Below are 22,811 nucleotides of genomic sequence, written 5' to 3' on the forward strand. Positions count from 1 at the left end.
GGTGGGCCGCCGGGCCCCCCACACCATGGAGTGGGGTGGCAGAAACACACGGTGCCATGAACATGCCAGCTGATGGTGTCAGGGCAGTTGTGGGGTCATGGAGCGGCGGGTGCATCTGTGGTGCTGGGCTGGGGGCTGGTGACGACACTTGCCCTGGAGAGGCAGCAGGCCACGGCCGGCTGCCGAGCTCAGCTCCACGAGCACACCGCTGCTTGTTTTCTGGGATGGACTCCTCCCCTGGAAGAAATGCATGCACAGATTTCCCTCTGCTGCAGCCTTTGAGAAGGGTTGTGACAGGAGCTAAAATGCTTTCTTTTACTGCCAAGTCTGAAATTGAAGTTTATAGACAGGAATTTTTCAACGGGTCTGTAGAGTTGGAGAAGTCTTGGACTTTTAATAGGATTCAGACATTTAAGAAAAAAATAAATCACCTTGGTGGCACCAGATTATGGAATATTCATCTTGCATCAAACTAAAACATAAAAAGTCTAACAAACTTCCAAAACAACAACTAACATTGAGTAAACACTGAAGAAAAAGCTACAAATAAGTATCCCATGTGGTCTCTTCCCTCCTTTCTTTCTAGGCTTTTCAATCAATAGATTATTTTCTGGAGGATCCAGCAGCTTCTCCTGAGGGCATCTCCAAGCAGAACATGAACAGACTATACATTTAGATGTAGGAATTTTTTTCTTGCTTCCCCTCTAGCACATATAAAACCCCCTGCCATCAGTGCTAACATCTACCATTCTACATTTCTAAAAAACAGCAATGTTACTAGAGAAATTTCACATTTAATAGGGACTGCTTACAAGGATGGACTTAATTCATGAACTTCAAACCTAGTGATTTTTAAGACTTCCACATTTTCAAAATTAACATGCTTGCATATCAATTCTTTCATCTTCCTTTTAAATTATTTGCACCAACCCACATTCAAAACCATCCAAGCAGAGGGTTTGGACATCAGAGCCATAGTGGCACATAGCTCAGCAGACAAACAAAACAATTTAATCAGGCTCCCAGCCTGGAAAACTAGGACAGGATTTTCAGCTGCTACCAAGAGTTTGGGGCATCTTCCTTTTGGCACTCAAGGCAAGAGTAACTGAGACAGAGCAACTGGTGTAAGCAAACTCATAGTATTAAAAAAACAAACCCCAAACTGCAGTCTCTAGAGTTTTTTTGAGATACGGAGTGAAACTGCTGATCAGCACAAGAAAATTAGGCTCCCAGTTTCTTGGCTGAAATCTCCCACTTGACAGGAAAAGAAAAACCTCCAAAAAGCTAAGAGCAAAGCAAAATTTCACAGATAATGCAGGAAAATGGGACTACTCAAAAGATTTAAGATTATGCAGATGTGGACTCTTATTCTATTACAAGTTTAAGTTATACCCAGTTTCAGTCCATTTATGATCCAGGAACCTACTTTTCTTTAGCTCCCAGATAAAAGCTTTCTACTCTCATTTTAGTCTACCAGTGGTAAGCTCAGTCAAAAAGAAAATAATCAGGACTGTTCACTTGCTGTACAGTTATCTTTTTTTCTGATTTAATTGTCTGGATTGTCTGTATGAAAAAGTATTCTTATCAGCTTAAATTGTCATAAACTTATATCCTTAGACTCACTGACTGAGACAAAGCTTAAAATGCTGCTCAGGACCATCAGTAGATAAGGTAACAGCATGCATAATTCAAAACAAATTCTGGTTTCTTCACAGAAGTTTTAACACTTGACCTTCCAATAATTTATGAAGATCATCAGAGCATAAAAAGATTAGATGGATTAAAATCAGCCATCCTCAGGGTTGAGTACTGCAGACTGATGGTGATGAGGACTAAAAAAAATGACACTGTTCTTTCACCCTTCTTCCATTTCAAATGCCCAATGTCAGAATAAATGCAAAGAACCAATGTTAAATTTCATGCTTAAAGTTGTTACCATTTTTCTTCCTCGTATACTCTTGAGAATTAAAAATTATGCTTTGTGTACACCTCCATTCAACAGAAAATATTGCTATGCTGCTCTTCAGCCTACGGAGCTGCCAAAAAAGCACCTGTCCAATCGCAGTGCCCGATTCAAAGAACAAACTCAAACTTCAGCAAAATACAAGGGCAAGAACTGTTTTTTTACTAACCTATTTTACTGACTCTCAAGAGGAAAATGAGTCCTGTCAATGGTTCTTCACTGCATGAGACTAGTATCTTATCAGAGGACATGGCATTATTTCACTTTTACATCTCTCCCTCAAGAATACTCCCTTTGATGAAGTAGTTCAAGGGGAGGCATCAGAAAGTCTGTTGTAGGGGGACAAGTGGATCCTAGCCACATTAGGACTTTGTGAGTTAAAATACACATGGTAAAATTCAGTATGACTAGCAACAAGTATTTGAATCACCACTGTGCTAGTGGAGGACAATATCTTGTACCACTGGCCACTTTCCTTTCAGGTCAACTTGATACAAGTACAAAGAGTATTGCTGAAACTAAGCCACAAAGGACAGAATTTATAATATAAGTTTCTGAGGTAGCTAACTGATTTTTTTTTTTTAGTGTCAGATTAAGTACATTACTCTTTTGGACCTAAATAACTTATTTTAAACATCTACTATACAATATAAATACCATCACATTTTCTTGTTTTGTTTTTAACTATTATTTCAGCTCTAAACAAGTATCTTGCAAAAATTAAGAGATGACTCTCACCTGAAGAAATGACAGAGAAACAGATGACAGCAATAGATCTGAGGGATAGTCACAGACACTTAGATACGCACATTTCAAGAGATGAATTTGTGGCATGCTCACCATACCCGAAGATCTCGTTAATGACAATTACTAGCTGTCAAGCAATTCATCACTCTGAAGAAGAATCTCAAAACATCAGTCTCTGAAAAAATGCATTCTGCACTTTTTTTTCCCAGGATGTTGTGCACAGTTTTATTTCGAATAAACGTTAACCAGGTTCTTAGTTAGATATCCTATATGTGAATTTGTATGCATACTCATGCTGATTTTCTTATCCATTAAAGAACCTGTATAAGTAATAATCAGATTGGGTGGTAGGTGCAGTAAGCAACCTTAAGAGAAAAAGTGTTTTTCTAGAACTTATGTGCTTTGAATGAAACCACAGCTTTTCCTTCTGGAGGAATTCCTGACCAGTTACATAGGCAGTTCATTTGTACATACCATTATCCCATTTCAAATACGGTCTTTAGATTTTTTCTGGTGCACGGTCCATTGCCAGCAACAGACACACAAACCCACCAGTGATATGGAACTTAAAATGGTAAAAAGACGACACACCTGAAGAGAAATCTCTTTATAGTTTTCATTTTAAAAGTAAAATAGGTGAAATTTTAAGAGAGGAACATTCCATTCCAACCGAAATTTTAAAATATACTTCCATGCTAAAAGCAAAAGTCTGGATGTGAGCCTCATGGAAGCTGTGAAGTAATAAAGAAACTTAATCTTTGACATTACTTGTATCTGTGTCTTTGCTTTCCTGGCTTACATGACTGTTGGCATTTTTACTAGAATGATCTAAATCTTCAATTTTATTTTCTATTTCCATAGCACTGCTTTCCACAGGACTGTGGGAAGATTTTTCACTTATTTCTGCTTCCATTTTTGTGATTAGATCATGTTCTTTATCTGCTACATCCATTCCTTCCTCTGTTTGTACCAGCCTATGTTGAACTTCTTCCTCTGTTTTACTTTCTGATTCCTCCTCTTTTCTCTTTGCTTTAAACACTTCAACTCCCATCATCCTCAGGTAATGAAGTCTCTCATTCTTGGGCACAAAGGCACGGAGTGATGTCTTTCCTTGCCAACCACACAGCACTACAGGACACTGAAGATCATCAGGTTTTCTACAAACAAGCAGTTACGTTCAGTCAACTATGAGAAAGTTCATTTTCAAAACTTAATTTCATGGCCATACCCTGATAAATAAGTGCACAATCTTTAATAGTGAATACAGTTTACAACTATTCATAGAAGACAAATACATTGGTCTTAACTTCAATATCCAAACAGGTACCAGCTTGTCTATAAGCAAGTAAGTAAAAAAAAAAAAAAAAACAACTCAATGCTATTAAATTTCTGCAACAAACAAAATAATTTTCTGGCTCTGGTTTCAAAACCAATATAAGCAACAGCAAGCTAAAAGTTTACATTTAAAAAGTTCTCAAGGGCTTCTAATACTACTTTGTTAACAAAAATGAACAGCGAAAAACTTAACTTTTCTATTCCAAATGCTGGTCTTCACAGGGAAAGCAAACAGACAAATAAATCACATGCAATGAGATATTGCGGACCTCTGGCAGAACTAGTAGCTCTCCTTTATAAAGCTAAATCCTACAACTGTTTTAAGAATACACAGGCAAGATAGTCTCTATGCCTCCCCTTCTGTTTTTGCTGAGTGAATGTAAATTATTGTCCAAGTTTTAAAACTACATAAATGGAAAGCAACACATCTACTTACTCAGGGTCTGGGTCGTACTTCAGAACTATACTTCCCATTGCTATAGGGAAGGGGGATGGGAGGAACAAAAAACAAATGGTTTGTGGTTTGGTATAACGTTAGAATGATTGTAATTTGAAAATGTTAAAGAAAACAAGTTTTTAGACACCCACACAGCATGACCTGGTTAGTAGTTATTGCAGTTATCTACATCAGTACAGTAAACTACAGACAATACCAGTTTTTATGCCTTTTATTTTTTTTTTTTTTCCAGACCGAAGTATTTATATAGTTACAAAAGCAACTGCCAACCCTGCTCTCTCCCAAACCCTAAACAAACAAGCTTAAATACAAAACCACATAGGGGATTCATTCATTGAGTGAATCTAGAAAGGAACTTTTACTTAAGACTGAAAACCAGTCTTAATTCTTCAAGCATCCAGCATAGCGGAAATAAAAATTTAATATGAGTAGACATTGTTCCCTGTACTTAAGAAAATCAAATATGAATAACTACATTTCATATGTAAAATCATGACAAACAATTGCAGATGAGCAACAGTTTCAGCTGGAGCACTAACAGGCATAAATATCAGTAGCATATATAAAATCTATATTCATCAGATATTTTAAGTGTTGCCTCAAAGCACTGCTTCACAGAATTCACAAATTTGTTCAGTGGAGTTCATAAACTTTAAAGGCTGTGATCAGAAAGAACTACAGTTTCTAGTAGCACACTGGGTTTCAGCAATGCTTACTGACCTAATTATCAAGTATATTTAAGATTAAACTTAGTCAAAATTTTTAGCAAACACAGTTTATGTGATGGCATTTTCATTCTTCCATGTATCATGTAATAATAATTTTCTCATGGCACAAATTAAAGACTTACCCATGTCCTTGACTTTCTTCTGTGTTTCACTGCTAAATTTACTTAAGAAAGGATTCTCCTGGGTTAGCAGAATTTTAACATCTTCTATGCAGACATTTATAATCCTTGCATGAATGAATGGATAGAGAGTATAAATTCCCTGTTTAATAAATAAATATAATTATTTCAAAATGCAATCTCTACTTTTTGAAGTGAAAATGTTAAAACCAGTATGTCTTAGCTAATATCAGAAAACAATTTTCACATTTTAAACTATACTGAAAATGCAAATTGTCATTAATCTGACAAAGTTAATGCCAGCTGTGCTATAGTCTCTAGAGGAAACCAAAGTATCTCCTTTGAAAATACAATGCTATGTAATTACCTCTTGTGCTAATCTGAATGCACATCCAAACTGTTCACCATCACTGTTGCGAGACCAGACTTTTATCCCTGTGTTAATAACCTGCAAGCAGCAAAGACAATAAGCATCATTAATGAGTATAAATTCTAAATTATTACTCTGAACTTTGTTCTTCCTCAACTGTTTGTCTAAAAGGAGGAAAAAAGGATAATTCTGCCATAACGTTTGTTCATTTGCACTGGACATTGAATTAAATTCATGTGGAAATTCATTCAAGGGAAAAGGAGTTCCCACTATCAAAACGTAGTTCTCTCTCAGTGTAAACACCTTTTACTCCTTTCCATGCTGAAAACTGAACATGGTGAGGAAGTAGCAGTCTTAAAATGAGGGCAATGAACTATTAAGATCTAATTTTAATTGTAGTTTGCAATAGAATTTTCTGGGTGATTCTGGGAAAGTCAATCAAGGATAGGATTTTAAAAATGCACAGGTGCTTAATATTAGGACACTATGCACACTATATCCTTTGTGGTACCCAAAGTCTCACTGCCTAATATAATGCACCAGTTTCTTAAAATTTTGTCAATTATGTAGCTATTTCCTGCATATGGGATAAAAGGATAATTATTTATCCTTCTCAAAAATCTGTTGCAAAGATGTAACAAATATCCTTGGAAATTGACTGGACAAAGTCCTGAACTGTATCTGATCTAGCTTTGAAGTTAGCTCTGCTTGGGGCAGGAAGGAAGCTGGTCTAGATGATCTCATTCTAACTGAAATTATTCAATGAATTTTAAGACTAATATTTAACATTTGCAAGGCATTTTACATGGGGAGTCATATAAAAAAAAAAAAGTAATTTTTCCCTTTAATTCACAAAAACTACTTCTTATCCCATTATCATTCAACTTAACTTTTGAAAATGTTAAGTTGTTGAAATAACTGTGAAACAATGTCCCCACGTAACACAGCTGGCTAATAATTCAGCTGAAGTCATCCATTATTTCTGGTAGGCTTTTAAAGCTCTTAATGCTTTTATAATTAAGGGGCTCCTAAATACAACAGTGTCAATATAAACTTATGAAGGTACCTGAAGACCACATAAAAATGCTGGTACACACATAGCAGTTACATATTCCCTTCCTCTACTTTCAAGTTCCCTTCCATCTGCCAAAAAGCATACTAATTTTAATCTTGGAGACTGTTATTTACCTCTCAAAGACAACTCCTCATCTTTTTAACAGAGGAGGGATAGAGAGGAAAACATTCATTCATACTAAGAAAAAAAAAAAGAAGTCGGCCTACTAATCCTCTATATAAACAATAATCTCAGCTATAAAGTTCAAAGAGACATCCACTGATGCTTATGATCTCCATTCTGAAAAACTGAAGAGATGAACCATACCTTCATCTTCTCACTGTTGTTCAGAAGCACATTCCTTAGCTCCTTAGAAACCATGTACAGCTGTCTCTTCTTTCCTTCCTGAGTTCGAGTCAGTAAATTCATCTTGGGAAATGTTGGGTCCAATGCATAAAACTTCCTGTGGTCATAATACTTATTTTGATTAACTGAACAATGACATCACATACTTAAAATGCATGGGTTAGCCTGCTTCCTTGAGCTATCTCTGCAAACACTTAACACTTTGGCTTCAGAACACAAAGATCAGATTTTCCAAGATACATGACAGCAGAAAGACAAGCTAAGATACACTTGAAAATTTCCAGTGCACACTATAGTTGGCTATTTTCATTTAAGGAGAGTTTAAGTGTTGAGGAGATGGGTACTTGGTGCAAAGTTAAGGAAAAAGTTTTATGTGTGACCAACCAGACCTGTCTTTTGCGATGAACTGAACTACTAATATTCCTAAACTACTATGAATCTTACTACCAAAACAGAAACATTTTTTTCTTACTGGATAGGAAGGAACAATGGATCATCTTCAGGGAGAAACACAAAAGGGTCTTCTTTAAAACCAAACAACTTCATTTTTTTAGATGGTGGTGGTCTAAAAAGAAAATGCCATTGCATTGTCAATTTTAGTAAAAGTACTTGGTTTAATATCAGTATATTCAGTTCATTTAGTCAACACTTGCCTTGTGGTAACGATAGGATGTCAAACAGAAAACTAACATTTTCCTGTGCTTCACTAAGATAACACTACCCACAATCTAACTTCTTAAAATAAGGAAGTGAAAGCAATGATCCAAAACAGAAACCACAAAACAAATAAAGAGAGATTTCTGAGGGAGTAATTGTAAAGATCTTCCAAAGGTTAACTTCTGAAAGTAGTTTTTTTTCCTTAACATACAAGAAAGAACTAACAGACTTTGCCAGTGCTAATAAGAAAAGTGGTTATTTTCATAACTTACTGAAATACAAAACAGAAAACATGGAATCATAGGGCAATTGAGCAAATTCATTATTAATTCTTCTGGACTGATTTCTAAATGAGTCCAATAACGAAAGAACTATAAAATACTCAGCAATTACAAAGCTGTCACAGGACAAACACTTAGACTTGGTCTCTTACCCACATACTCCTTCCTTTTTGCGTTGCTCAGTGTCTGAATTTTCCAATTCCTGCATTTTCTTACACTCTTCATTTTCAGCAAGTGTTGGTTCTTCAGTAATACATTCAGAACCATTATCTGAATTAGCTGCTGTCACTTCAGTATCTCCTGTTCTTTGTGGTAATTTCTGATGAATCTATTTCAAATTATAGTATTTTCAACAAAGTGTAAGTAGTATCTAACTTCTATGTTCTCTCTTTGCATGTGCTTAATTCTTATCAATTTGTATGTAAGTGTTTAAACAGATCCATTTAGAGAGTTAATCTGATTGCTAAGTCAAGATAAAAGTTGCATTTACCTCTAGTACAGATCTGGACAACTTCTTAGTAACTGTCCAATAAAACTATTTTTGTGCCATTTACAAAATCATGCTCAAGCACTCACAGAGAAGACTATTTTAAGTCAGGATCTGCTGCTTTCCTCCTAGTGCTCAAAGTGACACACTCATCCTGCTGCTGCACACTTTCTATAAGAGTCCTACAACATTAAACTTAGAACGGCATAAACTATTTGGATGATTCTTGCTTCTGAGTAAGTGCTTTTTCCTTATTGCCACATAGATTTTATTCATAAGGTGTTCTTAAGAGTTTGTTCATAAGGTGAAGCAAATCAGATAAATGGGAACAGCTAAAAGGGATTCACAGAAGAAATGTCTCTTAATGAAATGTCTCTTAATGATATGAACAATTTAAGAGATCAAATAAATCATGTCAACTTAAAATCCTGTTGACAGGAATATAAAGACAATTGTCAACAAACAGATTAGTCAGATGGCTGAAGCTGCTGCTGCTCTTAACAGTTTTACATCTATCGCCCCTGATGCTGATCTGCTAGACTAATCTGCTAGTGAATCACTCCTGAGCAACCAGCTACAGAGTAAGACAAACCGAAATCGGAATTAGCTTACAACACAGAAGAAAAAAGCCTTCAGCAGAGGGATCACACACAGATGAAGGAAGTGATAGCTGCAGCTGCCCAATCTAATCTGCTTCTGTAATTCTTTCAAAGCCTTAATTTTACGTTCAAGTTTTATCTTGCTATTTTACTATGACTTCAAAATTCCCCCCTCCTTTTTTTTTGCTTCTCTATTTTAAAAGGAGATTTTTAAAAAAAAGTTATTAAGGGGTTTAGGAATTTATTTTTAATTAGCATACGGAACTATAACCGAAGGGCAAAACAGCTATAGCATGTTTTCTATTATGTAAGCTTTCAAAAACATTCCATAAATGTTATTAGAAGTGAACATTTTAGCTCTTTTAAAAGAAGTTACCTTAGGCTGGCGTTTATTCCATGGCATTGGAGATTTTTTTATTAGCACAGCCACAAAGAAACCTCCTGTGTTCTGGTGATGTGGCAATATCCTAAGACTAGGTGGGGGGAGGGGGAAAAATAAAAAGGTTGCAGTGTATTCATCATCAACATTCAGGCTCTCACAAAGTACGATAAGTGTCACATTTATATTTGTTTTCAGGGTAAACTAAGTATTCCTAGTAGGATTGTGCAGATTTAGTTTATCAAGCTAGAAACAGGATCTGAAATAGAGCGTTCTGGCAAAATAACTTGCATCGGTGCAATGCATTCCTCTCACCATTCAAATGAGCTTTAGTGACTCATTTCTAAACACTATTTTTAGAATAGCTATGAAAGTCTTTCATGGCAAAGAAGTCTGTTAAAATGTTAAAGTTTTACATACTTTTCCAGTAATTTTGGCTATGTATCTCTATTGGATGCAAAGAATTTGACTTGTTTGTGTGAGTACTTATTTCTTGTAATCAGCTTCTAATAATTTCCCTCAGTTCACTGGAATTTAAATATTGTGGACTGCCACTTCACATCAAAATATACTCAGACCTACACAAGCATGGGTCTATACTGCAACACATTCCTAATCTGACCTGATTATAATATGCCTACCACCATATAAGGTAACCATCAAAACCTCATGAAACTCTGGGAGAACTTACCAACGCTCTAGATTCATTGCCTTCAGCTTCTCTTCATCTTTTACTGGAAACATAGTGGGACGTATTTGTGTTTGTCTATTTGAAGGCACATCTTTCCACTCTTCAAACCACTGTCCATCTTTCATCATTACCTTCAAAGGAGTAAATATAAATACCGATTTTATAAGTTTTAATTAAAATACTTTCAAACCAAGGTTCAGAGGTCAAAAAGAGAAGTTATTTTCTGGTATAGTAAACTAAGTTTTTTAAAGTGTATTGTTCCTTTATGCATTGTATTTATGTACTTAAGAGCAGGAGATTCTTGCCAGCAGTATCTCTTTGATCCACTTTGTATGCTTCAAAGCATGCAGTCAAGCAAAGACTGGTGCAGAATCAACTGCAATGATCTCTGGTAACCTACTAGAACATGCAGAACACCAAAATCCAAAGGAAGGATAGTGGTGGAGTATATATAAGATTAGTAAACCATCAGATTTAGGATATTCTTATTTCTTTTTCTCCATGAGACTGGCTGTGAAACACTGCTATAAGCAGCTTCCAAGCAGTATACAAATGGGCTACTGCTGACTAATAGAGCTTAAAAATGAGGAATTCCAATTTTATTACATAATAAAGATGCAACAGTACAACACAACAGCTTGGTAAGCATAGAACCCCATGACACAGGTGTACATAGGTCACAGATAGAGATGTATTCAAGGAAAGTTACTGAAGGAGCATGTCCCCATGAATTTTATAGTGTCTGTATCTTTATCCAGGAATCAGAACACATCTATAAATCCACTGTACAGACATAACAGTGCCTCATTCTGTCTAAGCATCAAAGCTTTTGAACTCTTAAGATACAAGCAGGTTAGAGCCACAGCTCATAGCAAGGCATTTTGAATGCTCTTTTAGCAAGAATACCAAAGTGGAAAAAAAAAATAAAAACAAGGAAAATTTGACTTCAGAGCTTTAGACACACGGTTCTGTGCTGGATGCTAGAGCAGTAAGAAAAGTCACATTTGGAGATGCATGGAGAAAATGCATAAAAATAATGACTGAAACGAAGGCCTGTTTTTGTTGTTAAGGCAACAAAACAGAGAAGTCACAGCGATAGTGACTTCAGGACTGAAAAGTACAATGAAGTGTTTTCAAACATCTCACTGTGATTGACTTGAAGGTTTAATTAAGTGTTCTACTGGAAACTGAAATGTAAGATTTATCTAGATTACAATTTCACTAAGAATGTTAAAACACAGATTTCAGCATCATGAAATCTGGCATTTCCCAGACACTGATCTGATCACACCTAAAATACTGTGCCTCTGCATGTTCCCAAGATAGAAATTACTGTATTTCCAGAATTAGTATTTTAAGTCCAAATAGGCTAGATATCATACTGCTAGATGGAGACAAGATAGACTGTGATTTTGAACTGCTCTTCTTTGGAAGACGCAAGTCCAGTTTAAGAGAAACAAACAATGGGATTGATAAATAACTGGAAGTGAAAACAAGTCTAGAACTACTTTGGATGTACTAGAATAACTGCCTAACAGCCCTGCTCTGTTCAGTTTTGGTTTACCAGCCTGACCACATAATGTAACTGGTAGAATGACAGAGCATCAAAGAACATGCTGAACTCTTCCCTACTGCACATTTCACCAGGCTCTTGTTTGGGTAGAACAAAGGCTAAAAGTGTTGTGGAAGTAGAATACCAGACCTAGAGTTAAAAAGGCCTCTTCCTTCAAGACTCTAAAATAATTCATTGGAGCTTATTCATTGTATGGCTGAAGAAGAGAGTACTGAATGCTATTTCTAGGCACCAAAGTGTCACTTGAACAAAACCTTATTTTTTTTTTGCTGTTTCCAGATATTTACAGTCAACTGATGCTCAGGAATATTCAATGTAATTACTAAGTTGCAGAGCTGCCACTAAACAGATCTTTCACCAGCAAACAAAAGACTACACCAAATAAAAACAGCAGCAAGGCACGCAAATACATTCAATGCCGAGCTAGCCAATGAGGCCTGAAAAATATACAGTAGCAGCAAATAAGGGCTGAAGAAAGTCTTGCAAACTTTCAACAGATTTTATTAGTCTACTTTTAAAAATACCCCTCAGGGAGAACTATATTTCAACTGCAAACAGAGCAACAAATGTTACAGGGAATACAATATACTCATAGTGATCTTTATGTATATATTTTGTAGACTTACACAGTACAAGAAGAAAGTAAAATTGAGATCACAGAGCCACAGTTACACATTTTACCTTTATCCTCAGATAAAAGCATACAAATTAAACTTGTGGAACTGTAAGAAGAAAGAAAACAGCTACTTTCTAAGCTGAATTTCCATGACAGAACATAAGCAAATCTTTATTCCATGCATCTTGTTCATTAGCTTATACACAGGCATAAGTTTGCAGACTGCCTTTGCAAGACACTAGTGAGATGGTGAGAGAGGACAGAAAAACCAATGGTGTTGCAAAGGCATGTGCTCACAATTAAAATTTAATATGAATTTCTCTCCCTACTACCAGGATGGCCTTCTACTCTTCTTGATTATATTCTTAACAGGAAGCTGAAGAAGCTTTGGGGTTTTTTGCCCCTCCCTACTAGTCTGTTTCCAGAACTGAAATCACATAAGGCTTGGAACAAAATACAAGATTCTATTAATACTCTAGATTACTCATAACACTACACGTTTTATAGCCTATTTCCAGAAAGGGTTTAACAGCTTTTACTTCCGAATGATTCAAATGGACCAGCTAAAGAACTGCAGAATCTAAAGCTCACAGACTGTAAAGACAGGAGGAGGGATAACTTAAAAAAGTGGCTGAAATTATGCTGCCATCTACAGGCCACATGCACACAACAGAAAAGGGAATTATATTAAGCATAGGAAACAAAAGCAAAGAAAGCTAGAGGAAAAAGAGGAGAGATGCTGAGGAGACAAGAACTTACCGCCAGAAATATTTTTAGCCCTCTCACCTACAATATTATATTGTCTAAAAGTCTAAAGAGCAAATCACTACCATTACTTCAGCTGAATCTAATGTTTTGAAATGTTACACTTCAAAATTTCCCCAATTTAACACTCTATCACAGACCAAGAACTTCACAGAAATACCAGATTAAGTACCTTCCATTTTGTAATTCCTGGCATCCTCTTCAAACCTGGTAACTCAGAAGAGACATCAGCAAGTTCTAAGGCACCTGAAATCCAATTAATATAAACATTCTTGAAAACAGAATTTGAAACTGTGTTCCTTATTAACTTTTATAAAAAGTTTTCCTTTAAGTTTTAAGAACAATTAAAAACCATTGCTTTTTAAAACTTGCAAGGAATAAAATGTTATACAATTACTACTGTGTAAATTAACAAGAAAGATGATTAGAACTGTTCATAATAACTACCGAAGTTTGCAACCTATAAATTAACCAAAATATAATGCTTAGATACTTTTTGTAGCAGCTGCACAGATTAATACTCTACAACCTGTATCATTAAATGTCAGTGTTGAAGGCAAAGCAGTCACAGAAGTTTTAGTCTCATTTACTTAGTATTTCGATTTACTACACTAATTAAGTATTTTTCAGAGGACTACTCTTTTGGGATGACTAAGCCTTTTAAAATGCTTGATATATTATCATTTTATGGACTTACAATCTTAATATATTCCAGTGTGAGAGGAAAAAGAGTTTACTACTTTTTAAGTGGAAAGGAAAATTCCAAACTGTTAAACAGGTAAGTACTATCAACCTAACAGGACAAAAGGCTATGTGACTAAAATATGTCAGATTACAAGAAACATCAACAGAGTATAATTTAATATACTGAATAAAAATGTTAAGCTGTCCCAAGTCCAGAAAGGATGATATAAAAACTTACTGTTTACATAGTTGATCTCTCTGGAGAAGAATAACCTTAAAATTTCTTTTTTTGTGATTCTGAATACCTAATTATTTAACAGTTAGGTAAGCTTTTTCTCATGTTGTACACAATTGATCAACCTGTTCTGTATGACTAACCATTTACTCTTACAGTGAGAGTTTAAGCAAGTCTTCTGAATAAATGAAAAAGTGATACATGAATTCACAAATTCCAAAATGACATTTCAAATATGATTAAACTCGATGTTTGCATCTGTCCTTTGAATATTCCTGCCTACCTACAGCATGACTTCAGCTGATGCCTCAAGACTACATCAGACTGATCAGGTACTAAACAGTCTGTCAGAAGTGTTACAATTCCCAGTAGAGAGACATGATACAAAAATGTGTTTTCCTTACTCCTTCTGCCGTAAGGTGGAAGCAATCTCTGATCTGCTCCCCAAGTAGCAGTGTAACACAGTGCTAGCCACTAAGTTAACACTGAAGAACTAACAACCTTCTGGATTGATCTGAGCAAATCTTTGAGGTACAATGCTCCTTGCAGACCACTGCATTACCTCACCCTTCTTTAGCAACACCTATGTTCAAGCCCCAAGGGTAACATTTGCTTGCTGGGACATCATAGCATCCATGTAAGCCTCAAAATACCTGCACTGCGCAAAGACAAAGTCTGAATGACACAGAGAGTCAAAGATCCTTACTTCCAAGTACTGAATTTGCCCCAGATGCTGCAGTTGCTGGCCTCTGTTAAGATCCATACTGTTACATGCTCCTATCCAAACTAGTTCTTACTGCCTTCCAGTCTTGTCATCATTAAACTTAACCCTGGCATACTACAGACTTCAATAAGACAAACATACTATAGTTTACTGGAAACATGTCTATGTTGTTCTTTCACTCGTCTGCCAAAGAAACTACCTCCAAATCAAAATGTCCTTTGAATGGAAATTGAATAGTCAGTTCCTAATTATCTACAGGCATTTTAGCTAAACTGCTGTTTCTGAGTCAATGACACTTCATGTATAATTTCAGGCCAGAAGAGTGATTGGCACAAAGAAAATGTTACACAAAACGGGCTTCTACTTCTCTACTTCCAGAATGAGCTCAGCTCCAGCAGCAGTACAACTGCTTCTGCTCTGGACAAAGCAACTTAAAGGCATGGAACTTTTCATGCAAAATCCAGTTAGATGTCTATAAACTTCAGGTTACTGACTCAGAAAAAAGTGTCCATCAGCTCAAGGCCAGAAATTTGGGCTGCTAAACCATACTACCACAAACTGATGCAGTGCAGCTTCTCAGCTCATCTCAATTTTCCCACCTTTTCTTACTTCAGATGATGGAGGCTTAACTTAAGCAAGCCTTCATATGCAAGTCAAAAGTGTAAAAAAACCCCCATGATCTTAAAGACATTAAAATTCCAACCATGCCAAAATGGGGGCCAAAGGACAATAAAAGTATCAGTGACTCCCACCTACTGGTGCACAATAACATTCCTCTAACTGCTTAAGTACGCTCTGGGCTTTTTGCTCCTATAACATACAGTAGTAATGTCCCATGATGTGTTTTCCAAAGGAAATATGAATGTCAGACATGGATTGCAACCAGTGGAATAGGTTAGCAGAAGCCAGATAAACACAAGCTGAATTCCATTGATCTGTAGAAGTCTTTGTGTATCATTAACACAGCTTCTTCAGATTTTGTGTCTCCATCTGATTTAGACCCATTCATGAAGACTGCTCATATCAACACCACTGAAATCCTACCAGTACCAGAAAATTGCTGCGGTTTTGCATACTAGGAGCACATTACCTACATTAAGCTTATTTCTAGCACTATCATATACATATACCTCTTTGGGTGGAGAAAAAAATTTCTCACTCAGTCCAAGCCCACATTCTCACCTTGACTCTTTTCCAGCAGAGATGCGATCACAGCTTCATTTTCAATAGGATTCAATGAACATGTAGAATATACCATTCTCCCGCCTTCTGCCAGCTGTTCAACACCACGGGTTGCAATTCTTAACTGCAATCTAACAGAACACTCTTGGTCTAGCCAGGTATGACTCAGGAACCAGAAAGATTTGCCATCAAATTTCTTACAAGTGAGGCTATATTGTAGACACGTAACTCTCCATGGACTAAGCCAGTACTTACTGAGTTCCACAGCTGTCACCAGTACACAAATTAAAGTCAGGTTTAAAGTAACTCAGCTTAGTGCAGTCTATACTGCAGACACACTCACAATTACACCTATTTAAACAGCAATTAGGTCAAACATTAACACAACATGCATGGTAACTTTTAACACTCTGTATTTTGTTCTTTCTAGTGCCCCATCAAGTTTATTATAAAGTACTCATCACTAGAGAAATTATACCCCAAAAGCTGACTCTTATTTTCAGAAATCTAGAGCTAAAATGAGGAGCGATCTGACTATTACAAATATTATGAACAACACAGATTAGCTAGCATCGGCCTTCTGAGGAAAGTGTCACTGAGCTGGATCACCAACTTACACCCTACTTGCATACTTACAACTAAAATAAAACATGCAATTATGAATGACTTACCAAGCTGTAACAAGTCACCATAGGTCAGCTGTGTCACAGTAACTGACAGCATTCGCAGCTTGTTACAAACGCACAGTAAAATGTTCTAAGATTTTTCATCTCTGTTTAAATTACTGCTTTTTACCATGTACCTGCACAAGGCTAAGTACTCATTTGCCATCAGTTAACATAAATCAATCTCAGGTAACTGAAGCTGGTTATGTTTGATCTCGAATAGTCTAAAGACTTTAAAACATTACTACTAAATTTTACAAGTTTCTGTGTTTTCCAACAGTGTTTTACCTGCCTAAATGCTGAGAATCCCAACCAAATTATTTGTTCCCCATTTTATTAGGCATATTGTCTAAATTAATTCAATGAACATTAATATGTCAGATATTCATAAGAATACAAGCAATTTAGATTCACACGCTCCACTCCTCACAGCTGAAACATTACACTTTCTGAATAGCACATAAGCTCTTGATTTGAAAGAAAAGTGGCTCTTCTTAGTCTCTGCTTTGTCACATATTAACATGCGAATACATGCAGATGTTAAAGCTATGGGAAAAGGAGGAAACAAATGAAAGAAATACAGATGTGTAATAAACATTTTTACCCATGGAGCTGCAAACTGTTTTGTGTTGTCCACTTCTTCCATACATCAATGTTTTTCCTCATGGTTCCATCTCCACTGTAACAGAGGTTGAACAGATTTGTATTATTTATGGACAAAACTCATTTCATACTCAAGTCATTTATAACAACAAAAAATTAACAGTCCTTTTCCCATGTTAACTAGTTCTTCTATGCTATACTGTTTGTTTCTACACTATCTTTGTATTTCAGTATCCTGACTGTAAGTTCAAAATTTGAAGCCCTTCAACTGACCAAATTTAAGTATCAATTGGAATGAAAAAAATTCACCTTGATTTGGTACCCCATTACCTAAGACAGTTTAAGGCATTCATCTGTTTTGGAAGTTACTATAAATCATAACACACTAAGTGACTCAAAAAGCGTAGCTCAGTAACACAAAAATTCTAGCACTGCACTAAAATCTGTGTATTGAAGATTATATGCAAGTTACCTGCAGGGGACGTCACATAAAATTCTGTCATAGAAGAGGACCTCTTTTCCTCCATCAACATCTATTTGTAGATTAGGAATGCTGGAGGCATCATGATTTACCACCATGATGCACGGGCTGTTTAATCTCTTAGCCTGATGAACCAGCAAATAGCAGCGCTTGTTGTCAACATCATTAGCAATCACAAAACCCTCTGGGAACATAAAATAGTGGGAAGATGCTTTACAATTCAACAGCTAAATAATTTTACATAGCTTATTGGCTTATCTTCAAAGTTGTGTAAACCTTTCACTAGAGATTTTTTACTTAAAAGACTGCTTATGAATAGAGGAGCCCTTACTGAACATAAAATAACATAAAGCATGTTGAAGTTTAACTGCTGTGTCAAATATAGTCTCAAGAGTTCTAACTTCCATGTAGTTGCAATAAGATGCAACCCAAAGCTCTTCAACTTTTCAAAGTAAAACCCTTGTAACAGAGGATACCTCCACTGCCACCAAAGACAATCTCCGTGCATCAGCAGATTTTCAGTAGAACACAGAAAGAATCCACTTCCCCCAACTTCACAAACTATTTTCTGTGAGCATCTAACTGAAAGTAAAGACTCTGAAACTTACAGTAAAGGTAACTATCATGACCATTTTAAGGCTAAAGCAGCTTAATCCAGTGTTTGCAGAATACCACTAAAACACAAGGGCTTATGGGCCACCATCTACCAAGTAAATCTGATTCATATACAAAAATTAAGATCTAATCAAACATACTATAGTCTGAACTGTGAAGATATATATATAGTCCATCTTTCTCCTTCAAGGCAAATGAAGCCCAGAAACTTTCAAGGAAAAGGTGGGGTACTTCCCATCTCATATCACTCAAACATTTTGGAAAGTCATTATTTAGTTAAATGCAGCTACTTATCTGTGATATTAAAAAATAATCTTCTACAAGGATAAGCAGAAATTCAATGTCACAAAAGTTTTCGGTAGTTTTTCCAGACTTACTGGGAAAAGGAACACTCATGTCTGCATGCAACATCTCAATGAGTTGTGCAGTCTTAGATCCAGGTGCAGCACACATATCTAGAATCTACAAACACCAGAAAGTTAAAAAAAAAGTCCCATCCTGTATTATTTAAATAATTGATAAATTTACTATGTGTTCAAGTTTAAGTTAAATATTTCTGCATACACTTGAAGAATTATGATCGTGCTGAACACCAATTTGCAAAAACAAAGTACAGTTCTGTTCTTTGTATGCTTTTTCTCTGAGGGGTCTAATATATAAAAAAGGACTTTGGTTTGCACGGAAGAAATACATCTGCTGACAAAAAATTTGACAGAGAAATATGAATACAGATATGGGAATATGGTCATTTTATCAGCTCACAAGCAATTCTGACTGAAGTTAACTGAACTTTACATATACACACACATTAAGAGCAAAGTTACATTCAAGAGCAAGCACTACTTTAACTATCAATAAATTAATCAGAGACTATTAGACACAGCTAATTTTATAAAAATGAACTGCTCTCCCTCCCCACACATTTTCACTTTAATGAAAAAATCAAGGGAGCACAAACTGCTTGTTTCTATATCCTGGAAGAAGCACTTGGGAAGTATTTGAACTGCCCTCATGCAGCAGAACAGAACAGCACAGGCACCAACACCTGATTTCGAGTATATAGTGAACCTCCCAGTTCATTGCAAACTTGGCTTGTGATCAAGTCATTCATAGAATTACTTTCACAGCAAACCATCTGACAGCTGTTTTCTTAAGTAAGGAAGCTCAGAGTCTTTCCTCATGCCTAGTTACAGATTTTCAGAAGCATATGACTATCTTCTGGACCTTTAGCTCCAGTAAAAGTTAGCTGAAATAATGCAACAAGATAAAAGATGGGGATGGATCTGCTCAGATCCATATGCAAGCCCCTGGCATGAACAAGACTAAACCCTGCAATTCTGGTCGTAACAAGCAGCTCAGAAAATAAGGTACCAAGGACCATAAAAGGTCCTAAATTACAACAGCCAAGGCATCATGACAGCAACCACTTGCTGTCTTGTCACAAGACAGGATAAAGAACCTATTCTGAGTCTGACTTATGAGCAAATTTGTGAAATTTTACATGCATTTTTGGAAGGTGCTTGCTGAAATACAGTCACCAAAGTTAAACTTTCAACGCAAAACACATATACTGCTAGCTAGTATGTGCAATATAAGTGAGGTGTGTGCAAAAATATTCTCACAGTTTGTGTTTTACATTAAGTCAAACACATTCAGTACTTGCTCAATTGCAGACAAAACTCAAAATGCACATGTGACACTTTGGGACTGAATCTATCACTCAATTCATTATTCATCTAAGAGATGAGAAGACATGGCTTCACATAAAATAGCCATCAGCCCTGTGTCATGCATTGGGTTGGGGTGAAAGTAAGAAAAAAACTGAAAAGTTACATATGCTAAGCAATGTTAATATATAAGTGAGTATGTACAAACAAGTGTTTAAAACATGTAGGTCAGAAAGTTGAAAGACTTAAAATTTTGAGATACAACATGAAAATTTTAAGAAAGAAGTGCACATGGCTGCTTGAGATAGCAAGGCACTTCTAACTAGCTTGTTAATTTAACAGATTAAGAGAATAATGCCATCCAACAGAGTATGAAAACAACACTAAGGTTAGGACAGCAGTTTGCTACCAGATACCCCCATTCCTACAATCTGCCATTAGAAAATATCATGGGCATTCCTTAGACACCTCAGTTAAAGTTAGTAACCTATACAGTTTAGCCACCATCAACAACATGCTTCAGCTCACTCAAATTATTTTGCCTAACAGATTTATAGAGCAGAAGTTTGCAACTTCTTCAAAAGGCATAGCGGGGTGAAAACTACCGGGTAGACAACACTATCATTTGGATCTGGAAAACTACCTCTGTTCACAGTGTGATGGACAGCAGGAAGTTCAAAAGAGTCATCTATCTTTAAAAGGGGGTTGAAACATGCCTATGTAACTTAGATGCAGCTAAATACCTTTACACTTGAAAGTAAGATTATGTAACTACTTAAAACTTAAGTGTTTTTTGCAGGGTATTACACAGAGCTGAACAAGTAGATGTTCCTCTGACAGTGTATATGTTACCTGAACACTAGCTGACTGCTCTTGTTTACAGGCAGAAAGCATAAAACATACCAACACAAACCAGAATTGTGCATCAGCATTGACACGGCTGTTGTAATTTGTAATTTCATCTATTTTATAGGAAAAAAATCAAGTACACTGTATATTCTAGTTACCTTATGATGAGGGTTAACATTAAGCAGCAGGGGTGGGATCATACTAACAGCCTCCTGACGACTGATATTTCCCTTGAAAGGAAAAATAAATAAATAAATTCCTTTTGTTTAGCATTATTTTTAAAAAAATTCTCTCTATAAAAAAATAATAAAGCAATCAAACCCACATTATTATAAATTTAGGATTACATTTTGTTAGCATTTAACATCAACAACAACAAAAAAATCACAGTATTTCATCCAATCGAAATTTCTGAGAATTGCGTATTTACTCCAATTTTGTTAATTCTCTGGATATAGTTTCTGCTTAAAACACATGAGAAGCTGGCTTCAACCAAGTGATAAATCTCCATTACTAAAGGTAAGTCTTGTTACATACACACATGCACTCTTTACAAGACTTAAAAATCTGTTTTCTAACAGTAAATAATTATTTTATAGTGACTCATTTTCACACTCCCAAACAAAAAAACCTGCAATTAAGTTTAGGAGAAGTATATGCAACTGCAGTTATGTGCCAGAGTTATGCGATGAATCACTGTCAGCAGCAACATAAAGTCTTCCAAGCTAGTCAACTTATTGAGACTGCACCCTTTCTCTTATATCTCATAATGCTTTTAAATAAAACACTGCACAGGATATGAAATAGAAAAAAAAAAAAAAAATCAAGATCTATTCAAAACTTACACATTCTGTCTCGCTAACCAGAAACTGATGAAACTTTTCCAGCTGTGGCGACTTGCGTAAGATTTTTCTGCTCAAGTTAGTGTGCCAGGCTAACTCTTCTGGATACCTGGGGGAAAAGAGATGGGAAAAGGGTGGAAGCAAAAGAAAGAAACCGAGCTCGTCCGGCTCGGTGTCGGGAATACACAGGGTGCCTTATTTTGCTTCCAGCTCGCTTACCAGCTCAGCGGCTGCGGCATTTCAACTTTTTGGCCATCCACCTCCAGGTCCTGCAGCTCTCTGAAGTACTTTTCCTTTAAGCAGTGGAGAATCTCTCTGGCGTGGCTGCAAGAGAGAGACCCGCGGAAGGCGACCGGATGGCGACACACCTTCTTCAGACGACAGAGGGGCCTCCGCCGCAAAATCGGCGGGGCCTTGCCACCGCAGGGTCCCCCGGCGCGCCAGGCCCCCTGCCCACCCCCAGGCCCTACCTCCGGTAGCCGGTGATGCGCAGCGTGGCGGGCAGCGGCTCCCTCAGCGCCGCCATGAAGGCGCCCCACTCGCCGGCGGGCACGATGCCCAGCTCCCGGTAGTACCGCTCGAACAGCTCGTTCTCCTTCACGATCTCGGGGTAGCCGCCAGCCCAGCACTGAAACACGCCGCCACTGTCAGCCTGCCGGCCCCGCTGCTTCCCTTCCCTTCCCTTCCCTCCCGTCCCCGCCCCGGCTCTCACCGCCTGATCCACGCCGCCGCCGCCACCGCCGCCCGGCTCCTGCCGCCGCTGCCGCTGCCACCTGCGGTCGCGCGCGCGGCGGCCCATGGCAGCCACGCACCGGCCCAGCCCCGCCGTCGCGGCAGCCCCTCCCGGCCGCGGGGCCGAAAGGACTCCGCACCGCGTGCTCGCTGCGAGACGCGATCACGCGGGGCCTTCCCCCTGCCCCTCAGACAGCCCACTTCCGGGCGTGCGTTGCGCCGCGTTGCGTTACGTTACGTTACGCTACGCTACGCTACGCTACGCTACGCTACGCTACGCTACGCTACTTCGCGTCGCGGCGCCGCCCCGGCGCGGTGGAACTTCCACTCGGGAGCGCTTCTCCG

General features: G+C 37.4%; 1 protein-coding gene across 1 annotated transcript; it reads right to left on the reverse strand.

The window, feature by feature from the left end:
* Window positions 1-531: 531 nt before the first annotated feature.
* LOC104363767 (NOP2/Sun RNA methyltransferase 2) lies at window positions 532-22,668 on the reverse strand. Its single transcript, XM_042798155.1, has 19 exons — window positions 22,447-22,668; window positions 22,205-22,362; window positions 21,954-22,058; window positions 21,738-21,843; window positions 21,051-21,122; window positions 18,754-18,838; window positions 17,753-17,945; window positions 17,282-17,356; window positions 16,013-16,143; window positions 13,360-13,433; window positions 10,234-10,364; window positions 9,540-9,636; window positions 8,230-8,405; window positions 7,612-7,704; window positions 7,101-7,236; window positions 5,717-5,797; window positions 5,353-5,491; window positions 4,482-4,521; window positions 532-3,867 (listed from the first exon to the last, which is right to left on the reverse strand). The coding sequence occupies exons 1-19, from the start codon at window positions 22,531-22,533 to the stop codon at window positions 3,462-3,464; spliced, it is 2,385 nt and encodes a 794-aa protein (XP_042654089.1). The 5' UTR covers window positions 22,534-22,668; the 3' UTR covers window positions 532-3,461.
* Window positions 22,669-22,811: the final 143 nt, after the last annotated feature.

Source organism: Tyto alba, unplaced genomic scaffold (assembly GCF_018691265.1).
Source record: "Tyto alba isolate M040663 unplaced genomic scaffold, T.alba_DEE_v4.0 Super-Scaffold_27, whole genome shotgun sequence".
NCBI classification, from domain to species: Eukaryota; Metazoa; Chordata; class Aves; order Strigiformes; family Tytonidae; genus Tyto; species Tyto alba.